Source organism: Orbicella faveolata, unplaced genomic scaffold (assembly GCF_042242905.1).
Source record: "Orbicella faveolata isolate gen_17 unplaced genomic scaffold, um_ofav_v1 contig_27, whole genome shotgun sequence".
NCBI lineage: Eukaryota > Metazoa > Cnidaria > Anthozoa > Scleractinia > Merulinidae > Orbicella > Orbicella faveolata.
The window spans coordinates 8383652-8396007 of NW_028301555.1; the positions used below are offsets into that span (position 1 = coordinate 8383652).

At 37.1% G+C, this 12356-nt stretch overlaps 2 protein-coding genes across 2 annotated transcripts in view; one reads left to right on the forward strand and one right to left on the reverse strand.

Moving 5' to 3' along the window:
* Positions 1-1191, reverse strand: part of LOC110039840 (uncharacterized) — a 29169-nt gene extending 27978 nt beyond the window's left edge. Inside the window, exons 1-2 of the mRNA XM_020744990.2 lie at positions 979-1191; positions 683-831 (exon numbers count right to left, since the gene is read on the reverse strand). Coding sequence (XP_020600649.2) covers positions 683-831; positions 979-990 — 161 coding nt within the window. The 5' untranslated portion in view covers positions 991-1191. The remainder of the gene's footprint in view (positions 1-682; positions 832-978) is intronic.
* Positions 1192-1335: 144 nt separating this feature from the next.
* Positions 1336-11348, forward strand: LOC110039856 (inhibitor of growth protein 1-like). Its single transcript, XM_089296745.1, has 11 exons — positions 1336-1457; positions 1539-1593; positions 4531-4602; positions 5002-5159; positions 6825-6924; positions 7757-7798; positions 8110-8233; positions 9076-9157; positions 10035-10073; positions 10368-10429; positions 11108-11348. Exons 1-11 carry the CDS (start codon positions 1452-1454, stop codon positions 11160-11162), a joined length of 795 nt encoding a protein of 264 aa, XP_089152871.1. The 5' UTR covers positions 1336-1451; the 3' UTR covers positions 11163-11348.
* The last annotated feature ends 1008 nt before the right edge of the window (positions 11349-12356 follow it).

Consider the following 12356-nt stretch of genomic DNA (forward strand, 5'->3'; position numbering starts at 1 on the left):
TATCCCACTGTGTAAAAATACAAAGAAGTTTCCCGATAAGGGTAATTCCCTAATAAGATTTTCCTCTAAACATTTGCTATAATTATAAACATCATCTTTAAAAATATTACCACCCAATATTGAAAATCAATTTGAAATTCTTACATCAGATTTCAAGTCCAGGGCTTTCACCAAATAAAAAGAAAAATTGTATAATTCTGCTGGTGGTCATCACCCAGCTGTATAAACTATACATTTAAGCTTTACAAATTAAAAATATTAAAGTTTGACTTTGAGAACGAGCGTGCCAACATTCATGCGAAGTCAAGCTTGATCACATGTACCTACAGTTTCATGCTTCATGTCCTCTAAGTAACTATTGTAGGTATTTTTTGTTTTCTTTCTGTAATGATAGCTATCGATTCCCTTTTGTGTGTTTCCACGTACTACATGACTCGCTTTTCAGCATGACAATCGCAGAGCTTACAACTCGATCAAAGTAATTACGAAAAGTTGTAATGACTTTTTGTAATAGTTTTATTTATGTAACTACTATGGCCCGTTTTGTTTTCTTGCGAGAAACTTAGATGTGGAGCAGAGCGGAAAAAATATCAAGGAAATGAAAATAAAGTATTATCTTCAAAGCTGCTATTTTCAGCCCTTACAGATATGAAACCAAAGTAAATGAACCATTACTGCATACCTCTTCAATCTTGATTTTTTCCGGCGCCGAGAATTAGCAGCAGCCATCTTCTTCTTCGCGACTTTCGTTGTTTCCTTGTCGTTGGGACCAATTTTAAGCTGCATTAGTCCCTGACCGACTTCTTGAGCTGTTGAATAGCTTTGCCGTTTCTTCATTCCATCAGAAAAAGGAGAGAGAAACACAGACATAAACAATCAAGGTATTACTTCACAGCGTGGAGAAATATTGAGCAATCAAACGCCTACAACCAGGAACTACAATAGATTTACTGAAGCAGTAAAAACTTGAACACTAACGAACACGGACATCAGGCGACGATTCCCGTCAAATATCGCTCCCTCCTTTCTGGGGAAATCCTTTGTGAGTCTTCCCTCGCGGCAAAGTCACTCTAACAGCGAAACTCCAGTGAAGTCACTGTGTGCATTCGATCTTTGTTGAACAAATGCTGACGCTGTTTAGGAAAGTTCTACCCTATTCTGGTACGTGACAGAACCCACTACTTTGTTCGATATGTCACTTTTTTACCTGAAAGGTTATTGTTTTTTTTATGCGAGGGCGGTCCAAAGAGCAATACTTCCTGTTACTTTACTTCCGGCTCTTGAAAATTGACGAATTGCAAAACAGCAACTTTTCCCCGGAAGTAAAATTTCAAAAGCCTGGCTGCAAAGCTCTAAACTGTTTTTACCGCGTCGCTCTCGAAGATATCGTTGTCGGAGAGAAATTTCTCTATTTTTTTTCTATCTTTTCTTGGGGTTTTTTGGCAGTGATAATGACGGTAAGTTTTTCGTAGGAACAGATGTGAATAGAAGTACGTATTGAACAGTTTAAACTGAATTTTGTGCTCCTTTCTTTGCAGTCGAGCGAGTCCTCGATCTCAGCCACGGCGACTTACGTGGAGAACTATTTGGACTGTGAGTAGGAAATGTTTTATTAGGAAACCTATGAACTTATCTATCAAGTGGATAAATAATCATATTTGTCCGCACAGGAAACACCGCACTTTTCAAATAGATCGTACCGGTTACTAGTATAGCTGCGTTTGTTGAAACGTTTTAACTTCCGTGAAACATGTACAGGCTTAAACCAGCTTGAACATCTCCCCAGTCATTGATCTAAATAAACTTAAATCGTTATAAGCTTCAACTCGATGTAATTTTATTCGCATCCGGTTTATATGCCTTGAAATCCTTATCGAGTAGCTCTTAAATTGTCAGCTCCACCTCCGACGTTTTGAAAATCTGAAATTGCATGTGCGTTGAGTGTTTTCACTCCTCAAGCTAAATTTGCAAGCTACAGTACTTTGCTGTCAAAAACTTAGGTCGAACGCCTCTGCGGATGTTTATCCGTATTCAAGTGTCTTATTAGAATCTACACGAGGAGAACTGAAGCAAACTGAGAGATACTGTGCACACAGTGTAGCTATTTATGGTCACGATCACGCACGAAGTGTTTTGTTACAAAACGTGACGTAAATAGACAACGGGTATGCCAAGTGTTGTGCAGCGTGCCGTGTAATGAACGTGACTTCGCGTTCCACGCCCTTGCTATCTTATCACAGTATCAAGCTTATGTTTACCATAATATCCTTACGTGTGGCTTCAAATCCTGAAACTTGAACAAACTGTTCTCTCTCAAGTGTGCCTTATGGCACATGATGTGTCCCATATTTTCTCAATCTGTTTTCTCAGCTAAGCTTTAATCCGGGATTTCAAATCCTGTTTGAAATTTTGGCACTTAAAGGTTCAAGGGATAAGGTCTGCTTGCTGAGAGCAGACTACACCCCACCCTTAACACAATGTATGATTTTTTTTGATCACATTGTATATGTACCAAACAACTTTTAGTACTTGTTTTCAGATATTTTGTAGTCTAATACACATCATCAAATGTGGATTCTTCCTAACTTCATGTTAAACCTTAGGGGGAGTGCTGTTTTTGGCGTACAAATCTGTTGATTGTTTAAATTGCACCTTATTGATCAAGGCGTTATTTAATATGCTCCTTATTATAGATGAACATCTATTTTGGGGCCAGAGGACAAACATATTTGATATTTTGAAGCCTGAAAAATTTTGTATTATTCTCAAATTTAAAAACCAAATGGTATTGTAGTAAATTACTCTGAAACCCATTTGCACATGACAATCAGGTGATAATTGTAAAAATGTCAGATACAGGTTGGATTTGAATAAATGTTGACCTATTCGTAATTTTCCTGTTTTTCTCTCTGTTACAGAATAAAGCTCTTTAATACCCAAGTGCGAGCCGTAGCATGTTCTTACTTTACATTTCCTGATCTCAGACTCAACGTTGTTAAAAAAGGGAGTGACAAAAGCATGAGTAAACAGATGTCTCAAGTTGCACTCTCATCTTGATCCCAATCGCAAATGGAAAGAGGCGAAATATTCTAACTAAAACATTTGCATATTGATGGCACAGTGTCTCAAATTAGCTGTTAGTTGTGGTAAAAAAAAATCATGACCAAGTACGTCAACTTTCTCTAAGACCTACACCATCACGGCTGTACTGTGCCTTATAAAGGTGACCATTAAGGGATGGTTGTCTGTACATGTTATGTATTTAGCAACAAATCAGAGATAATAGATCTAATGCAGTATTAATAATTATCTCAGATAGATTTCTAATCATTTCAGCCTCAAATTTAAAACGTAAATTGTTTTTACTGCAGGCCATACAGTTCTTTTAATGTCAGTTATGAGAATTTGGTGGAACATCAACCCTTGAAGACAAAATCTTTTAGATGATGATTTTCTTTATTCTCATTACCTGTCAAGTTTATAATGTATTGATATTGTGATAAGAAATTAGATTTTGATCACTCGGGAATTAAAGTGCAAACAGGGGATTGCATGACTCAGGATAACAGCTAAGGAAAATCTTTAGTTTTCTCTGTGTGAGAACATAGGTGCCATAATTGTTGCTGTGATTACATGCAGCTTATTTTCATCCTGTTGCAAGAACACAATGTAATGTAGCTCTTGTCCATGAGAAAGGTGACAATCAAGATTACATGTACATCACAGTAGCAAATATTACTACTTTAATATTGAAGTTGATGCCTTGACCTGTTTGACAAAATCTCCAATATCTCCAACTTTTCTTCGAAAATCCAACCCCTCCTAAGATAAAAATCTCATGCCTGCTATTCAGAAAAAGTTGGCTGGTATAATACATGTATATGAGAGTTTTGTATCCCTCAGTCTTCTTATTTTAGGTTAGCTTTTTATTAATATCATATTACCTTTTTTATTAAATTTTTATTGAATATTTATCTTTTTTAAAGATGATTTCCAGTATGTTCTGTGCAGTCTCAGTACCCTAATGTTTATAGACACTATAAGTCTCACTCGGTGGAATGCGAATTGATGTTATTCGTTACAAACCACATACCTTATCTTTGAGGCCTCTCAAATTCTTTTTCCAACAGCTTACCGTAATTGATTTTTACAGCTGAGAAATTGTTTCATCAGGTGATATGAGAAAGAACGAAGCATAACGCTTTGCGTCCATAATAGCAGTTGACATGAACTTTGGATGATCTAAGCACTTCATGTAATTAGTTGCAAAATGTTTACATTTTGTGGTGTCTTACATGAAACAAAGCAAAAAACGTAAACAAACTCTCAAGAGTGCGCAGTATGGACAGGAAATCATCTTCAACATGTTTTGTATTTTTTAGCAACCATTGTAAATTTATATCTTTCACAATCTTTTACAATGTAAAGTGCACTTGATCATTTCATGGAAAGTCATTCTATAGATATGTTTAATATTATTATAACTATTATTTCCAGTAACACGACAAATGTTGTTTGTGTGTTAACTAGGTGTAGAATCTCTTCCTGATGATATGCAAAGGAACATTTCTCAGATGAGAGAGCTGGATCTTCATTATCAAGGTATGATGTGAAACTTACAAGACACTGGGCTGTGCTCTAGAAGCACCCGGGAGCCACAGGCTGCTAACTTTTGCCTTTAGGGACTGGAAAAACATGCCTTTTTAATATATAAGCTTTAAGCACTGGGCACCAGGATTTCATGGTTAGGAACCTTTGGGCTCCTTGTAATTTTTTTTAGACCACAGCCTTGCCAAAACACCGTGTGGCGTGAAGTTGTTTCATGATGATATTTTACTACCAGGGAAAATGACTCTCCTTTCCCTCTTTTGCTTTTTTCTCTATCCGTCCCTCCCACCCTCTTTCCTTCAGTACATTCCTTTCCTTCTTTCTTTCAGTGGATAGGGAAACATTTTATAGATTTCTAATGCAGTTTGTGTGTATTATGATTCACTGTTACAGAGAGGTTAAAAGAAATAGAACGACTCATCAACAATTATTTGAAAGAGAAAGAACCAACTGCCAGGAGAAAATGTTTGATTCAGATACAGAGACGGCTGGTGAAGAGTCAGGAATATGGAGATGAAAAGCTACAGTTGGTTGGAAATATGATTGATTTGGTGAGTATTAACTGCTACAGGGTGGAGTCTTTAGATCATCCCAAGTCTCCTCAAGGATAATGACAATGATGAGGATAAAGTTATGAGCAACGTTGCTTCTTTTCTTCACTCCCCCCTCATTCTCATCCCCAGAGGCCATGCGTCTTTTGATCAGCACCAAGAATAATGACCTATGGCCAGACCAGATTTTTTTGAGAATGCGCAGAGTATTCGTTTCATATTTTCAGCCAATCAGATTTCTCAGATTTGACGGGAAGTCCAATTTCTGGTGCAGGACCAGCCAAAAGGTTGCGATTCTTGGTGCTGACCTAAAGGAGTGTGGCCTCTGGGGATGAGAATGCTCTCTCCTGGGAAATTCATTATGAGAACACTTTTAAATTTACTACTTTCCTTCTTTCCTTACCTCTACCTTCCCTATTTCTTTGTGTTTGTACACGTATATGTAAAGTCGTACAGTCATGTACCTCTTGCCATGTCAAAACATTTATTCCCCATCCTGTGTCCACTTAAAAATATCAATGTGTACAGAATGTCAGACAGTTGATAGTTTGTAAATATATTCACCAATGAGTGTCACTCATAGTTTGTGTCTTTTCTGTAATTGCTTCATGATCAAAGGAAAAAAATTAGATAGATGGTTTGAGAGAGGTACTTGCTCAAATTGGTTATGCTCAAATAGCAAGCTTTCATTGGACAACAAAAGTAGTTGAGACACTTTTAGAATATGATGCTTTTTGATATTTAATCTCTTATTCTATTTCATTTGCATCTAGCATTAATATCTCTGATATCCCCGGGCCCCCAATTCAATGTTGTGTAGGTACCGGTTCTGTGGTCTGTGCAGTCTCATGAAATAGGAAAATCAACATTGTTTCGTGGGAAGGGGGTGGAAATGTTTCCAAGACACTTAAAAATGGAGTTTCACTGCAAAGTGTCTCAACACTTTTGTTGTTCATTGTCTCACTCCTGGTTCCAGCACTTTAGCCATGAAGCTTTCAGTCCCCTAACAATAGAGTGTGTACATTGTCACGCAATAAAAAATAAAATCAAAAACCATTCAGTGGATAGAGTCAAGAAATTGTGATATTATAGACGATAATAAAGAAGACAGTTCTCCAAATTTACTTGGTGTGTGCGTTGTCCCAAAGTTGAGATATTCATTGAAATGTTCCCTGCAAAATTATAGAGCCTAGTATGGAGCCGCAATGTTGGAGGACCTCTTTGGTCCTCCAATATTGCGGCAGGAAAATAGTGTAAACATCTGGAACTTACTTTGGTTATCTAGACAACTGATTATCTGAACCAAACCAAAAAACATTTACACGAGCACCTTTTATTTTAACTCCTAAAATGGTGAAAAATCACGAGATAATTGTATATTTTTCGACAAACGCGATCTTAGCTTCATGTTATGCACCGCCATAACTGCGAAATTCAAAATGCTCTGGTTTCGAAATGAAGGATGCTATTGAGCTGGAATGTTGTAAACAGATATAAATTTAGTACCTCTTATGCCTGATGCAGATAAAACCTTTAGGGGCTCTTTAGTTTTGGATTGGAGAATTTGATGACATCACATGAACACACTATTCTATCAATCTGCAAGATATATGTATTATATTACTTAATTAAAAAGTAGTGTGTAAAAGATTGTTTGTTTGGTAGGTTGACACCCGTAGTCGACAAATTGAAGTAGATGTGGAAAACCTGGATACATGTAGGAATGAAGATCTACCTCCACTGTTAAAATCTGAGGCACAACCAGGTATCAGCTGAAGTTCTACAGTAGCTAGCAGCAGATTAATAAAATTTAATCATGATTAAGAATTAATTATTATTAATGATAAATATTATTAATATTAAATGAATAATACTATTATTAATGAATAATATTAATGATTAATAATTATTGTTAGGATTACTTGCACCAACTGTAGTCGAAAAGCACATAGTTTCATACAAAAGAAAGCAAGCAGGAAAAATATATCTAGAGGGATCCTGAGGCAAGGGGAAGAAACAAGGACCTCTAGACATACAGTAGTATATGTAGTCAGGGTGAATGAACTCTGATTGCTCTTGCAGTAGGGATGGCAAAATGAAATGGTAAAATCTGAGACCCTCTGCAATGTAGAAACCTTTGTTTGAAAATCCAAGTCTGAGACTAACGATCTTAGGCTTGTATATGAAACACAGAAAAACAATACTTAGTACCTCTTCAGAAAGACTTCTGAGATTTCACGATCAGAGAAAAAAAGCCAGAGCCATGATTTCCAAGGAACCATTCACTGCCCCTTGTAACAAAATAGCTCTTTCTTGGACAGCTCCCAGAATTACATGTAGGTTTTTTTCACCACTGGAGATGGTATAATCAACTACATTTTTTGGTATTTTATCGCGTTGTTTAACATGTGTGTACGTTTACTGATAACTGCATTCCTTGAAACCAGACCAAACTGCAACATTGGAAGTTCTTTAACCTGGCTGTGATGTTTAATTCAGTCTTGTTATTCTTATAACTAGGTGAAGTCAGCTCACTCATGTTAGTCCTAGCTTTATACTCTCACTCACAAAATTTTGTTTTCTTTTCTCTGTTGTAGTCATTTTGGAAGAACACCACACAAAACCTCCTGAGAAAAAGCGTAAGAGGCTCAAAATTGTTTATAATAAGATATTAATTTGTCTGACAAGAATGTATTTTTTGTGTGTATAAGCAGGGGGCAGGGACTTTCTTGCAAAAAGAGCAGCTAATACAAATGTTTGGTTTGTAATTAGTATCTAGAGCAGTTTTCAATTAAGTGTCGTAGAACCAAAACCAAACCAATTACTTACCAATTAGACTACTCAGCCAATCTCAAGACCTAGCAGAATCAAAACTAAAACCAAAGTAATTGCCTGATTACTTTCGACACTCAATTCAAAACATCTCTTTAATATGCATTCTTGTTGTTAGGAAATCGAAGGCAACGTAACCACGACAAACATGAGCGTGACTCAGAGGGTAGGGGTGGATCAAGTGGAGCTGGAGGATCTGAAGTTGGCAAACCTGGCAAGAAAAAAGCAAAGACCAATAGAAAGTGAGTATGAACAGAGAACTCATAAAAGATACACATTTATGCAAGCCAGTTGGTTTTGAATACCATAGCCTGCAGAACAGGTGGGTTTGCAGAGCAGAACACCAACATGGATCACGACCACCAGCACAAAGTGAGAGTGAGTGGCAGAACAGATGGATGGGAAAAGTGCCAAGTGCAATAGAAGAGTGCAGATTGCGACCATGAGTGCAAAGTGCAAGGATTTTTTTTTTTGATCCATGCTTCATGATTATGAGCAGCAAAGAATTTTTCCTCTCCCCCTGGGTGCTGTCTATTCCCCTGGGTGGAAAATAGCATTAAAACCACCTTATTTCCATGCATGTGATGTGTAATGCATAAACCAGTGTAGTCAGTTTCTTTTGTAAGATGAGGTCAAGAAGCCTGAGTTCAATACAGTGGAAATCCGCCTTACGGTGACCTCGTCAATACAGTCACCTTGTCATATGGCCACATTCTGAAGTCCCAGCCTGTATTGTCCTTTATAATTTTACCCTGTTTATAAGGCCACTCAAACCAGTTATATTCATCTTTTAATTGTTGATATTGTGTGTACTGATTGAAGTTTTCAATTTTCTTTAAACCATATCTGCATTCCAGATGTTTATTGAAGACAAGTTGTTTAGAAGTGCAATTGTGATATACCCGTAAAGACATCAGTCAGTTTAGACCAGTCATGAAATTTGACCCCACTCCATTAATACTGCCACCCCGTTAATACGGCAAATTTTCTGCAATCCATTAACCATCAGGTCTCCATATTCAATCAAATATTTCATTTATTTCAAATAACTTAAAGTAAAAATTGTTTTATTTTGTCTTCTCAGGGGCAAATCCAAGAACCAAGATTCACCCACCCCTGAATTTCCAATTGATCCTAATGAGCCAACATACTGTTTGTGTAATCAGGTGCGACATAAATTTATTGCGTGCAAAAAGTTTCAGACGTTTTTAATTTCAGACAAAAAAAGTGTTATTTTCCTTTATGCCAGGCTTCATGGAGCGAACTGCTTGAGATATGTAACGGCTTGATAAAATTTGTTTTTTTTTTTTCTCATCGGTGTATTTGTAAAACCTTGAGGGTGCAGTGAAACTATCATTTTCACAGATGTTGCTTTAGTCTAATTCGTGTTTTGTAGGTGTGAATTTACTTTACTGTGTTTCAGCAAAGTGTCCAAAATTCGAATCAACAAATTTTTAGAAACAGATTTCACTAAAAAAGTTAACTTTAAAAAGCAACGACGTTTCGACCGCTCGACGGTCATTTTCAAGTCGAAAAGTAAAAGTTTTGCATGCGCCGAAATATATACACTCGATTATAAGAATGCTAATGAGGCACTGACTAAAACTTTTACTTTTCAACTTGAAAATGACCGTCGAGTGGTCGAAACGTCGTTGCTTTTTAACGTTAACTTTTTTAGTGTCCAAAATTGTTGTCCGAAATGACATAAAAAGTGTCAGAAAATTTAAACGTCCAAATTTTTTTGCAAGTAATGTGGTGTTTAAAACCTACAGTCATTGATTTGAATCAAGAGTGGTTGTCTGATGACTAAACTCGAAGCAAAATTGTGAAGTTGATGCCAAACACATGTTATATTATGCATGATCCAATTCATGTGGATGACTGGTCATGAGGACAGCATACGGATTGGTAAACAGTATCATCATCATCATCATTATCAACGTCTTTGTAGTCAAGCAGCTCTTCATATTTAAACCACATTTTACCATATGAAAATTTAGCTGCAATAATTTTTTGTGATCAAGGTTTTTGCTTCTGTTCCAGGTCTCATTTGGAGAGATGATTGGATGTGACAATGAAGAGGTTTGCTCTAATTTTCCATGCATGTTGTTGCATGTCTCGCCCTCTTACCCTCCTTTCATCGCTTTTCCATTTCTTATCTCTTTGGTGTTTCTCTACCTTCGTGCAATATAAACTATTGGTGTTCCATGATAGATTTTTTTGTGTTTTCATCTCCAAAATATCTTCATTTCCAAAAATAACATTTGTTCAATTTCTACATATTTACTTATTTTCACATTTATAATTCCTTTATGTTGTGCCCCCAATTTGTTGTTGTTGTTTAATAATGTCTATTTATTAATGTTTATTTGACAGTGCCCAATAGAGTGGTTCCACTTTCAGTGTGTGGGACTCACAACAAAACCCAAAGGCAAATGGTAAGTTGAACATTAAATTGAAGAAACTGTGCCTGCAGACCTCGTTCAGGCCTCTTCATTCTCTTGGCTACATAAGGCCATGGGCTTTATGCCTACACACAGTAAGAGATACTTGCACTGCCAAATCCTCTCTCCCCCCACCCTCCCTCTCCTCAAACTTGAAGCCAAGCCTCTCTACAGAGCGTTTTCAGATGACGTCACGGCGGCCATATTGTTCTCCTTCTTCGAAAAATACGTTTTTTGATTATTTTAAACTTCCTACTGTTAAAGAACACCAATATGGCTGGAAAAACGCTCCACTATGCATTGCAGCCATATTGTTAATATTAATTTTGTTCTGTAGTCAGCAGAAAAATGTGAAGACCCTGTGAATTAACGATAAGATTATGAGATCGAGATTTCTGTCGCGTGATAGTCAACTATCGCGCCATAGAAATCGAGAGATCTTTAGCATAAATCTACTAGTCGTTCAGAACTTTTTCTAAATGCTCTTCACACTAACTTCAAAAATGCAAAGAGGCGGCCATCATTTTGTTCACAAACGTACACTGCTACGCTACTCACTATCTACAACAGAATAGATAGTATCCTAGCTAATAATAAGAGAACGGCATTCGTGATAGAACGCTAGTTTTATCACAAATATTTACAGCACTGACTGCTTCATTTTCTCCTCAGGTACTGCCCCAAGTGTACAAACGAACGAAAGAGAGAGCGGAGCTGTCTTAGATAATCTCCTCCTTGGTCTTGTTGGTTTCTGTGAATAGTGTAGAATTTGAATCTCTTGTCGCGCCACGAAGGAAAATGTAATATCAAGGACTCTAAAGTTGTTAAAGTGCAGCGATACGAAATATGAAATGTTTTTCATTGTAACGTTTTTATCGTAGAACTATGAATAAATTGTCCAAATGCTCCAAAACTGGTTCGTCTATAGTCTCAAGATTAGCTTTGAGGTCACTCAACTGGTACGGTCAAATCAAGTCGTGGGAACAACGGCATTTTGGCAAGCCTAGGTGGATTCACTCGTACAGTTTCCGTTTCGTATTATCCAATGAAAGAGTAGCTCTAGCATTCGAGAGCATGCCGTAAGTTGCCTAACAACCTCGAGAGGTAAACTGCGGGCTCGGTTTTGCCTGTGTCTTTGGAACAGTTAGTTTCGTAAACGCAAGAACAGGTAAATATTTTTCGAGAACAAAAAGGCATTGGTATGAAAACTGGTATTTGAGGTCATGTAGGAGAAATCTTGGGCGAAGAATTCCTGCAACCACTTATGTGAACTTCACTGGATGAGAAGTCTTCTTGTTTCCAGTAGCAACAGTCTCACAAGTGACTGCGAGATGAGACTCGCCCCAGATTTCTTCTGTTTCGGCGACTCTTTGGAATGCTACGGTGTTGATGATATAAGTACTGTCAAAGTACGCAGCAGATTTGCTCAGATGTAACATGTTTTTGGTAACGTAAGAGTTCATGTGGTGTAACGAAATTTACACAGTGGTGACATTTATGTACAGGTTTAATTAGATGACCACATTAATAAATGTAAACTACTTGTACATTGCGTAAGTGGTAATTGAAGATGTAGTCGATTAAAAAAAAACGTCTGTAGTCCTGTGCTAAATCTCATTTGCTTTCATTATTTCATGCAACCTGACACAACATAACGTATTATAGTTTTTATCTTTATGGTCTTTTGCCTTTATGATCAAAAATAACTACTGCCGCTTAAAACATCCTCAACAATGTGGATGCCACAGTGTCGGCATGCTCCGTTTCCCTCCGTGAGCCATGGGTGGCCAGCATACACTACAAAAGTTCTTGCGAGATTTTGATCCAAACTGATTTTTTCGGCTCACCAATAAACGAGTAAATCGAATGAGGTCTTTAAGTATGAACATGAAATCTCAGAATTATGTTAAATACCATCAAT

Excerpts from the sequence above, each read along its gene's own strand:
- LOC110039856 (XM_089296745.1), top strand. Across the intron at positions 4,603-5,001 it reads GCTGGATCTTCATTATCAAG|AGAGGTTAAAAGAAATAGAA; the intron begins GTATGATGTGAA and ends TCACTGTTACAG. Across the intron at positions 7,799-8,109 it reads AAAACCTCCTGAGAAAAAGC|GAAATCGAAGGCAACGTAAC; the intron begins GTAAGAGGCTCA and ends TCTTGTTGTTAG.